The sequence below is a fragment of the Bos indicus genome, chromosome 11 (genome assembly GCF_029378745.1).
Source record: "Bos indicus isolate NIAB-ARS_2022 breed Sahiwal x Tharparkar chromosome 11, NIAB-ARS_B.indTharparkar_mat_pri_1.0, whole genome shotgun sequence".
NCBI classification, from domain to species: Eukaryota; Metazoa; Chordata; class Mammalia; order Artiodactyla; family Bovidae; genus Bos; species Bos indicus.
This window is the reverse complement of record NC_091770.1, coordinates 105,609,263-105,620,292: the sequence shown is the minus strand read 5'-3', so window position 1 is coordinate 105,620,292 and position 11,030 is coordinate 105,609,263. Positions and strand designations below refer to the sequence as shown.

The 11,030-nt window shown below is 60.5% G+C and overlaps 1 protein-coding gene and 1 long non-coding RNA gene across 3 annotated transcripts; one reads left to right on the top strand and one right to left on the bottom strand.

Annotated features, from left to right (window-relative positions):
* The first annotated feature begins 68 nt into the window (after positions 1–68).
* LOC109566633 (uncharacterized) lies at positions 69–10,761 on the top strand. Its single transcript, XR_011569523.1, has 3 exons — positions 69–147; positions 300–8,775; positions 10,583–10,761. It is a non-coding gene; the product is annotated as an uncharacterized lncRNA (long non-coding RNA).
* Positions 499–10,589, bottom strand: CCDC183 (coiled-coil domain containing 183). Of its 2 annotated transcripts, XM_019971170.2 has the most exons (14): positions 8,457–10,589; positions 7,849–7,970; positions 7,369–7,446; positions 7,028–7,195; positions 6,718–6,822; positions 5,132–5,254; positions 3,548–3,673; positions 3,395–3,449; positions 2,791–2,891; positions 2,023–2,183; positions 1,613–1,781; positions 1,417–1,527; positions 1,252–1,348; positions 499–653 (listed from the first exon to the last, which is right to left on the bottom strand). In XM_019971170.2, the coding sequence occupies exons 1-14, from the start codon at positions 8,860–8,862 to the stop codon at positions 535–537; spliced, it is 1,941 nt and encodes a 646-aa protein (XP_019826729.1). In that variant the 5' UTR covers positions 8,863–10,589; the 3' UTR covers positions 499–534. The 2 variants fall into 2 exon arrangements, with proteins under 2 accessions (XP_019826729.1, XP_070655781.1); XM_070799680.1 differs by having other exon boundaries at positions 1,252–1,781.
* Positions 10,762–11,030: the final 269 nt, after the last annotated feature.

The window sequence follows — 11,030 nt, the reverse complement described above, 5'->3', positions numbered from 1 at the left end:
GAGGGCCACGGGAGTGCGGCGCGCGTGCGCATAGCGCTGCGGGCGTGGGGCGTGCAGCTACGGGGCGCCGCGAGGGCCACGGGAGTGCGGCGCGCGAGGTGCGGGGCTACCGGGCGCCGCGAGGGTCATCGGAGTACGGCTCGCGAGGTGCGGATGCGCAGAATGCCGCAGGCGCGGGGCGCAGGGCGCGAGGCGCAAGGGTACCGAGCACCGCGAGGGTCACGGGAGAGCGGCGCGGTGCAGGCAAAGGGCCTCGGACTCTGCAGTCCCGCCTTACGAGTTTGTCCCCCGGATTTCAGCTCAGTCCGGATCCCCGTCCGCGCCCCCGCCTGGACCCTCCTGCTCACCCTCGCCCCTGAACCCCAGGACCCAGATCCACACCGAGCACCCCACTTCCCTGCAGACTTCCCCACGTGATGCCTCGCATCCGCGTCCCCTCGGCGCCCCGAAGTCCTGGAAAAATGTTTATTTGTGTAAGCAATGCAAGCGTGGGGGCGGGGTGGGGGGCAGGGCGGCCTCCTCCTCCTCCTCCGGTCACTTCTTCTTCTTCTTGGCCACTTTGAGTTTCTCCTCGATCAGCCGCTGACCTTGCCTCTTGATCTCGGCCCGCGAGGGCACGTAACTGTGGTCCACGTCGGCGAACTGGAAGGTCTCTGCAAGGAAGGAGGGGGAGGGCAGCTGCGCCCGCAGCCCCTCTGCCCCACCTGCGTCCCCAGATCCTGGGCTGTCCTCTGGCGCCCTTTCACGGCAGGGCCCGTTGTACCAACGACGTGTATTTCTTACTGTCTGGCGTCTGGGGTCTCGCACACCCGGGGAGAGAGACAGCCGAGAGTTCACCCAGTCCTTCCAGAGCCCACGCTCGACCGCTAATATCTACCCTATACGCCAAGCCTGAATCCCGCAGGGACAGGTGCCAGACAAGAGGGGGACAGCCCCGAGGCCCCACACGCGCCAGAATTATTAGAATGGGAGGGTCTTAAGCTGTGCGCCCTGCGCTTCCCACACAGACCCCCATAGGGGCCCTGGCCTAGGCACCCCCTGCCTGCCTACTGGCGCTGGTGCCTTCCCATCGCCTCCATCAGTTAAAGTCCCGTGGGTACAGCTGACGCGGCCTCCCATTGCTTTAGCCCCCACTGTCCCTCCAGGCCACCCTGGTCAGATGCAGCAAGCGCCACCCCTAGCCCCTGCCTCTGCACAGCTCAGGCCGGCCGCCTGCCCCCGCCTCCCCTCCAGCTGCTGGGCCTCCTGTACCTATGACATCCTCCTCCGTCTCCTCAAAGCTGATCCTGGTGTTCTGCTTCTCCCTCAGGGTGGAGGACTCCAACACATCCCTCACCTTGGTGCTGACCTGCAGGGCACGGGGCCGGTGAGCCTTGGGGCAGGTGGGGCGTGCAGGCACCCCTGGCCCAGGGCTACCTCCTCCGTTTCGGCCAGCATCTGCACTCGGTCGGCCAGGTACAGCAGCCTGCCCTCGCAGTACGCCAGCTTGCTGTACATGTCCAGGGTGGTCGAGGGCACTGCTTCCTTCTGTAGCGGGGAGGAACCAGTTGTCTCGCCCTGGCCCCTCCCAGGGACCCTCTGTGCTGGGGGCTCCTCCCGGCTCCGCTGGTACCTGGCCTGTGGGTAGGGGAATGCCAATCAGGCGGATGTAGAGGTTGTCGATGCCGGTCTGGATGGTCAGCAGCAGCTTCTGACTCTTGGTCATCTTGCTGTGAGCCAGCTGCAGCCGCTCTTCCTCCTCCTTCAGCATATCGTTCATTTTCTTCTCAACAGACTTAAAGCTGTTGAGGATGAGGGTGGGAGGTGGCGGACCGAGGGCATGGCAGCGGGGTCCTGAGCGAGTGTTGTGCTAATTCCGGCTCAAGAACTAAGACATGGGCGCGGGGAGTGCCCTTGCCAGGCCCTGAGGCAGTGGGTCTGCTCAGCTCCAAGCCTGGCAGTCAGTGCAGAGAGAGGCGGGACCCCCCATGTACCTGACGGAGCTGGGCGTCAGTGCAGAGAGAGGCGGGACCCCCCACGTACCTGACGGAGCTGGGCGTCTGGCGGAACTTGAGCGTGGCCTCCTCTATCTCCAGCTTCTTCATCAAGGCTTCCAGCTGCGCCCGCCTCTCCTCACAGTCCTCCATCTGCAGCTCCAGGTCCTCCTCCGTGCCCTTCTGAGCCAGGAACCGTCCAGCAATGTCCTGGCAGGACCAGTGGGGCAAGCAGCAGCTGTGAGCCAGGGGGCAGCTGGTTCTTCTGGCTCCCGGTGGTCAGTAATGTCAACCACGCGATGTGTTGAAGGCCTGTGAGGCCCTCGGTGTGTGTTCTTGCATGCCACCCCTCATGACAGGCAGAGCGGGCAGACGACCCCAATGAAGAGCTGGAGAGACCACCGCCAAGACCGAGTGGCTCTGAGTCGCTTGTCCAAGGGTGGACAAGCTTATGTCAGGACCATGGACAGGAGCTCAAGGTTTACTAATAATAATCCCAGAGCGGATTAAAGTAAAAGGGGGGTTAGGTGGAGAGGCAGCTGCTGTTGGTTTGGGAAGGGGAAGGAGTCGGAGGTGGAGGCCACCCCCTCGGGGTCTAATCCTCAAGTTCCCGTGGGCTCTGTGCGATCCTGGACCACAGCTCAGGCTTGCTGGCTGTGGCCCAGGGGCCGTCCACTTTGATCTGCGGGCTGCTGCCCTGTGTCTCCATTCACGTGAAGATGTCTGCAGAGCCTGGCCGGGCTCAGCTGGGCCTTGGGCTGGGGATGGGCCCTTCCCCCTGCCCCTCTGCCCACATCCAGGAGTCAGTGAGTAGTACCCAGAGGTGGGAGCACTGCACGGCAGTCTTGACCTTCTCCACCAGAGCAGTCACATTCGTTTGGTATTCAACATCAGCCTTGGAGGCCTCTCTCTTCCTCACTGGGCGCAGCAGAGGGGAAGGACGGCCAGCATGCAGGGAGGGCGTGGGAGCTCTGTGCGGGCCATCAGATGCCCCCCATGTCCTCAGGGGAGGCCACCCAAGAGCTGGGTAGCCTTCAGAGTTGCCTGTATCTTAACTGGCTCCCTCCTCAGCCAGCCCTTGAGCGGCTCCATCCAGAGCAGGACCAGAAGCGGCTGGCGTAGCGGGGCTTAGTGGAGCTTCTCAGAGGGGCTTGGGTTCCAGGGGGGCATTGCTGAGTGCATTTTACAGCTGAGAGGCGGGGTGCGGGGGTGGGGTTAGCCACACCTGGCCGAGAGCCCAGAGCCAGTAGCAGCACCCTGAAGCCAGTGCTGTGGCAATTGGTGTGTGCCTGTGCAGGGCCCGCCAGGGAGGGCTCGGGGTTCATCGGTCTCCCTCACCCTGGCCACTGCAGGTGACATCCAGCCTCATGGTGACCAACCTCTCTGGACCTTGGCTGGGGCAGTGGGAGCTGAGCGCTTACCTTTCAGAGTTTCTGGACCCATCAGGTTGGAGGGGAAGTCCAAGTCCCGCCGGCCCTGGAGAGAGGGAGGAGGAGGTGTGGTGAGGGGCATCCTCTGCGGGGCTGAGGAGCGCTGGGCATCCCGGAGGGCAGTGCCCAGACGAGCCAGCTCACCCGGCGGTACTTCTCGCTCGTCTCCTTGGTGTGGATCTTGTCGATCAGCTTCTTCTGCTGGTTCAGCCGGTTCTCTCGTGCCCGGCGCTCCTCGATGAAGGTGGCCTCCCCTTGCCTCATGTTCATCTGGGGACACGGGGAAGGGGCGGGGGTCTGTCCCACTAAGGCCGTGTGGGGTGCTAAGCCAGTGTCTTCCTGATCTGGGATGCTGCACCTGTGTCCCCTCTCCTGGCCTCTGAGCCCTCCCTTGTATTACACTTCTCTCTGCCACCTCTGCCAGCTCCCCTTCAGGTCAGTTCAGTCCTCAGTCGTGTCTGACTCTCTGTGACTCCATGGACTGCAGCACGCCAGGCCTTCCTGTTCATCATCAACTCCCGGAGCTTGCTCAAACTCATGTCCACTGAGTTGGTGATGCCATCCAGCCATCTCATCTGTCACCCCCTTCTCCTGCCTTCAGTCTTTCCTAGCATCAGGGTCTTTTCCAGTGAGTCGGTTCTTTGCATCAGGTGGCCAAAGTATCAGAGCTTCAGCCTCAGCATCAGTCCTTCCAATGAATATTCAGGATTGATTTCCTTTAGGATTGATTGGTGTGATTTTCTCGCAGTCCAGGGGACTCTCAAGAGTCTTCTCCAACACCACAGTTCATAAGCATCAATTCTTCGGCACTCAGCTTTCTTTATAGTCCAACTCTCACATCCATACATGACTACTGGAAAAACCATAGCTTTGACCAGATGGACCTTTGGCTCACATCCTTCTGCTCTGCCATCTTGTAGACCTTGCCAGCTCCCCTTAGAACTCACTAAAGTGGATTCCATGTGTCTAAACAAAAGCTCATCATCTTTCCCCAAACCACCTCTCTCCCAGCACATCCGGCTTTGGTGGCTAAATCTACTGTCCTTCCGTCCCCGCCTGCTCACACGTCCCGGACCCTGCGTTCTCCCTTGACCTGCACATCTAACACCCTACCCCTCATCAGGGTGACTTCTTAAAGGCCTCGAGTTCATCTCCACCATGTGGAGCCTCGCCCATGTGACTAGCATCTCGACCCTGGTCCTCTGATCTCTGCAGTCAGAGCGTACCCATTTGGGAACATGAATCTGATCCTTTGTCCCCTCCATCTCCTCTCAGGGCTCCAGGTTCCCCGGGGGCCACATGCTGCCCCACATGGGGGCTCCAGCCCCCATGGCTCCTTTTGGCCCTGTTAGACCCCAAGACTGTGTTGCCCAATCTCCACCCCCAGAACCCACTTGTGCACTGCCCCCCTGATCAGGTCCGCACCCCAGGGTGGCCCTGCTTCATGAAGAGGGGTACACAGGCTTTTCAGGGGCCTCAGCACAGACGGGGTGAAGGGGTGCCACCTGCCCTGGCCAGGCCAAATCTCTGTCTCCTCCGTCTACTTCCTGGATTCTGTGTCTGGTGGGACCCTGTCTGCCCAGACTCATGGGGGATGAGGAGAGCTGGCTGGCAGGGCAGCCACTGGACTCCTCCAGTGATGGCAAGGTGTGGGCAGGGGTGTCCAGGTGGGCCCTGGGCCAGACAGGTTTGCAAGACAGCCCTGCAGGGCCCCACCTGGGAGCTCACCTTGACCTCATCTGTAATCATCATGGCATCCTGGGACATGACTGTCATGTCCGACAGCTCCAAGCAGTAGTTGGTCACGAGATTCTGCAGCTTGTCCAGCTCTGTGGGGTATCCTGCCAGCTTCTGCAGCACAAGGGCAAGGGCGGGGGGCAGAACACCTGATGGCCCAGGAGCTGTGGGCCCGTCCCAGGTTGGCTCCCCTGGCCCCTTCCTGATTCTCCTCTGTCCCCCAGAGTGGACCATGCCTGCTCTCCACTCCTCACCCCAGACTGTGTGAGCCCAGAGGACAAGTAGAGCCTGGCCTTTGGCCCCAGCAAGGCCCAAAGCAGGTTAAAGAAAAGTTTTGAGAGGGAAAACGGCCTCCTGCTGGGGGACTTCTCCCTGCCCAGGGCTAGAACCCAGAGACACTTCGTAAGAAGTTGTGATGGGGAGTCCGACTACCTGAGAGGTGCCCCTGGAGCCCCGGGAGGCTGACTGCTCTCTGAAGTGAAGTAGATGGTGTGGGGTCAGACGCAGGACTCAGGGCCAAGGCTAACCTGACCAGCTAGCGTGGGACCGTAGGAAAGCCACTTAACCTGAGTGTCCCCGTGTGTAACAGGTAATAATGGCTCTTTCAAGGGGTTGCTCTCAGGATGGATTGAGATGGTAGAATGATGTATTATTTAACACAGGGTCAGGTTCACAAATGTCCAAGACACCTTAGCTGTTAGTATTTTGTTGTTGATAACTATTATGTAGACTCTCTACTGTTTTTAAAAATTTATTTTTAAAGAATATATAGTATCTTTAATGTCTACTTTTTTGGGGGGAAGGGGTGTGCCACGTGGCATGTGGGATGTTAGTTCCCTGGCCAGGAATCGAACATGTGCCCCTGCATTGGGAGCACAGAGTCTTAACCTCTGGACTCCCAGAAAGTTGTTCTTTTATTTTAATGGGCGTGGGGACTACCCTGGCGGTCCAGCGGTCGAGACTCCAGGCTTCCTCTGGAGGAGGCACCAGTTTGATCCCTAGTCCAGGAACTAAGAATGCAAATGCTGTGCCATGCAACCAAGAAAAAATTCAGGTGGCCACAGGAGGTATTGTTTTAATGCATATGTTCTAAAAATGCAAGAAGGGACCGCTGGGAGGATAGAATGCATCCAGATGAGAGAGGGGCCCTATCCTCCTTCCATCTTCTGGCCGTCTGGCCTGTGGCAGGTGCCTGGGCTCTGCTCTGTGGGGGCCTGGGGGGGGGGCCTCCAGTGAAGGGGGCTTGCCTCTTAGGAGGGCTCAAGGCCCCTGGGGCTTCCCTGTCTCCTCGGCAGGGAGCCTGGGGGCTGGCTTGGAAGAAGTGGGCAGCAAGCCCAGGCTGCTGGCCTGTGCAGAGGCAGCTAGCCCTGGATGATGTGAGGGGACTTCCTGAGGGTGCTGGATTCGTCTCTTGCCCCTGTGTGTGAGGGTGCCCTGCCCTGGAGGACCCCGCCCCCACGGAGATCCCAGTCCTGCACACGGCCTGGGGCCTGAGAGTCCCGCCCTTCAAGCGCGGTTAGGTTCCCTGGAACCAAGATGCGGCGGCAGGTGTTGGGATGCGGGGTGAGGGGGCTCACCTTTTTCAGGTGGTCCAGCAGGTCCATGTACAGGAAGTGGATATTTTGGCTTGTGGTGATCTTGATCGTCGTCTTTTCTATGTTGTTCTCCAGCTGACGGATGACCTGGGGTTGGGGGGTGGAGGGCACATTGAGAGTGCCTTGGGGACAGGCCACCTGGGAGCCCAGAGATTCACGGGGGCGGGGCTGGCCTCTCTTCCTAGGGGCGGGGTCTCACTTAGCCCCGTCCCACGCAGCCCCGCGCCGGCCGGCACATGAGCCCCGCCTCCCCAGGGCCCGCCCCCTGCTCAGCCCCGCTCCTCGGCCGCACCTGCTGCAGGCGCAGTTCTTCCTTGGTGGCGTCCGGCTGGCTCTTCAGGCCGGCCAGCTCCAGCTGCATACTCTCCAGCTTCCGCCCGCGCCGCCGCACCAAGTGGATCAGCACGTTGTGCACGTTCACGCGGTCGAAAACATACTTGCGCAGCTTCTCCCGCGCCACCTGCGCCGGGGAGGGCACGGCCCGCGAGTGGGTGCGCGGGGGGTCACGGAGCACGTGGGAGCTCCGCAGGGACCCTGGGGCTGGGCGCTCGCTCTGCTCCCCACCGGCTCCACCTCCTAGAGTAGTTGGGGGGCACCGGCTGGGCGGGGCGGAGGGGCCGTCCCGCTGCCTACCTCCATGGTGCAGCGGCTGTTGGCCAGCCTCATGGGCACGTCCTTCCCACAGGCCCTGGAGATGGCCCACTGGTCGTACTGCGGAGCGGTGGCGGTGAGCTGGGGGCCCATCCCCTCTGCGTTCACCCGGCCGCAGGCCCCTCCAGGCCCTCTCCCCAGGCCCCTTCTGAGTAGCAAGACCCCAGCTCCTGGGGCCGCAAGGGGCAGAGCGCTGCAGGCCCCATCAGGTCATCCCCTCTCGGATGTGATGGGGTCCAGAGAGGGGGGTTCCCGTGTTTCCTCAGTGGCTGCCGTAGGGGGTAGCCCCAGAAAGGGCCCCGAGTTGGGTCCTAGCCCCACCCCCTAAGGTGGGTGGTGGGGTCAGCGTGGGGAAAGCAGGGGCCAGCTGTCCACTTGTTTGGGGGTAGAGGCTATTACAGCGCGCACCCCCCCCCCACCCCGTCCCCAGCCATCAGGCAGCAGGAAGGGCCCCGAGTCCACCTTCTTGGCCAAAGCCCACTCCTGGGACCTGCGGCGGATGTTGCTGCGCAGGAGAGCCAGCGTGGCCTTGTTCTTGACTGTCTTCTCCTTCACGGACTGGATCTGCAGCGCCCGACATTGCTCTGTGGGTGGGGGAGGGGCAGGGCAGTGGGATGTGGGCCGAGGGCTGGGCCTGGATTCCTGGTGGCCGAGGCTCTGGGCCGGGGAGGCCCGGAGTGGGGTCATGAGTTTGCTGTCTCTAAGCCCATGCAGCTTCCTTCCAGCCTGCATGGGGGCCCACTTCGCTGTCCAGCGGTGCTCAGCGTTCAGGGGACAGTGTTGCTGGGTGGTGGGGTGGGTGGGGCAGGTGGAAGCCAGGATGGGCAGGCCTGTCATCACTCCCAGACGCTCCTGTCCCCTCTGGCTTTGGGCCCACTATACTCACAAATCTCTTTGAAGCCCCCAGCTTCTCCAGCCCCTCCCCATGGCAGACCCTTCCCATCCATCCTTCCAGCTCTGCTTGTGGGTGAGCAGTGGCCTGGCCCCTAGCCAGTTTGCCCTGGGCTGTCTCTGTGTTAGGACCAACAGTCCTGCACCTGGAGCCCCGAGTCACCCGGTGGCAGGCGTACCCTGGAGCCGAGTGATGGTCTTCAGCTCCTGGATCTGCTCCTCCATCTCTGCCTCATTGCGGATCTTCATGGCGGCCCTGGGGGTCCTCCAGGACCCCTCCGCACCTCCCGCCCTCTCTGTGCTGAGCCTGCTCCGCAGAACCTGTTTAGATTGTCCCTGGAATCCTGGCCCATTGTGACAGGGACCGAGGTTCTCAATGCCCAGGGAACCCAGGAATTCCCGGCCCTCCCTGGTGACCCCACCCTCTGCCCCCAGCCAGCCTGAGTTGTTCCCCCAGACGAGTCTCCCTGCTGCTCTCTGCCCAGGAGTGCTGCCCTGGTCAGTGTCGCTGTCTTCTGCAGGGTGACTTGTGGTGGCTTCACACTGCACCCTCCCCGTCCTCCCCACACCCCTAAGGTCCTCCATGGAGCCTCGAAAAACCGCCAACTTCTCACTGCCTACAGGGTCTCCATTCCCTCACCCCACCCCAAGTTCAAACCACACCCTGGGGACCCGGCTTGTGAGACTCCAACCTCAGTCCTCACTACCCCACATCTCTCAGTAACCTTCCCTGCTCGACCTCCACTTCCCTGGCGAAGTCCTGGATCTGGCTTTAGCTCTCACTTACTCCAGAAATAAATTTGGCCTCCCGGGTGGCTCAGACAGTAAAGAATCCGCCTGCAACGCGGGAGACCTCGGTTCGATCCCTGGGTGGGGATGATCCCCTGGAGGAGGGCATGGCAACCCACTCCAGTATTCTTGCCTGGAGAATCCCCATGGACAGAGGAGCCTGGTGGGCTACAGTCCATGGGGTCGCAAAGAGTTGGACACAACTGAGTGAGTTTCAACAACCTCAACTGACTACAGGAGGGGCCAGTGTCCTCCCTCTGCACCCTAGTCCAAGCCTGCCTGACAGCCACGTGGCTCAAGCCTGGGGTTCCAGGGGGTGCGCACCAGCTGGGGTACTTTTCCCAACCTGCATGAGTTTGCCAGGGCTGCGGAAACAGAGCACCACAGACCCGGCAGCTAAAACAGGAATTTACTGTCGTGCAACCTGGAGGCTGGCGGTCTGAGATCAAGGGCTGGCTTCTGCTGAGGCCTCTCCCCCAGGCTGGCAGATGCCGCATTCCTGCTGTGTCCTCATGGGGTCCTTACCCTGGACTCTCTGGGTCCTAATCTGCTCTGATAAGCACACCAGTCTGACGGGATGAGGGCCCACCCCCATTTAATTAATTTAGTTAGCCCTTTAAAGAAGGCTGAGCACCAAAGAAAGCTTTCGAACTGTGGTGCTGGAGAAAACTCTTGAGTGTCCCTTGGACTGCAAGGAGATCAAACCCGTCAAGCCTAAAGGAAATCAACCCTGAATATTCACTGGAAGGACCGATGCTGAAGCTGAAGCTCCAATACCTGGGCAACCTGATGCAAAGAGCTGACTCATTAGAAAAGACCCTGATGCTGGGAAAGGTTGAGGGCAAGAGGAAAAGGGGGTGACAGAGGATGAGATGGGTGGATGGCATCACCAACTCATTGAACATGAGTTTGAGCAAACTGGGAGACGGTGAAGGACAGGGAGGCTTGGTGTGCTACAGTCCATGGTGTCGCAGAGTCGGACATGACTGAGCGACTGAACAACAACAACCCCTCCAAAGGCCCTGTCTCTAGATGTGGTCACATCCTGAGGTCCTGGGGGTCAGGGCCGCACACTGTGAACTTGGGGGAGACAATTCAGCCACGACAATGGCCTTCACCCATGTGCTGTTACAGTGTGCATCTTTTTCTGTGACCACTCACACAGACCCTTTTCCTTTCTGCTCACTCTAGGTTTTCAGTCCCATCTGAAACTCCAAGTTCATCCTCTGCCCTCCCTCAGAGCCCAGGTCTTACCCTCAGGAAGGACCTGCCGTGGGCACGGTCTACTCCTTCGCTGCCCCTCTTCTCCCAGGTGTGATGCAGAGCCTGTCCCCTGATACTGGCTCTCCTCTCTTCAGACAGAGATCATGGGGACGCGTGGCTGCCTGGAGCAAGGCCACCGTCCTAGGTGCCTTTGCACCAGGCGTCCCTCCTGACTTAGTTCTAGCCAATGGAGTGAATGCAGGAGTGGTGAGTGAATCACTCTCCTCCCTCCCTTTCTCCTTCCTTTTCACAGGGGTGAAGACATGATGGCTGGAGCTGGTACAGCTGCCTGGCACCATGAGGAAGATTTGGAATGGGGGCCCTTACAGCATAGAGCACAGTAAAAGGAGCCTGGGTTCCTGACTCCCTGTTGGCCCCAGGCCACCCACTTGGACTTCTACATGAAAGAAAATGCAAACTCTAGCTGACTTACGCCACAGTTACCATCTTGCCTTCCTACACACAGATTCCTTGGTGCACATAAGTGTGCAATAGATGTTCTTTTGAGTGAGGGCCAGGCCAGCAGGGCGGGGCTGGGCCTGGAGCAGCGAGGCCCTGGGAGGTGCACCTTCAGTGTTCTGGAGGAGCCTGATGGAAATGACGACGGCTCTGCCCAGGTTTCGGGTCATGTCTTCCGCTCCCTCTCCCTCTGTGGGCCGTGGCTGAGCTGGAGAGTCCTGCCCCCTCAGGAGCCTTCCTCC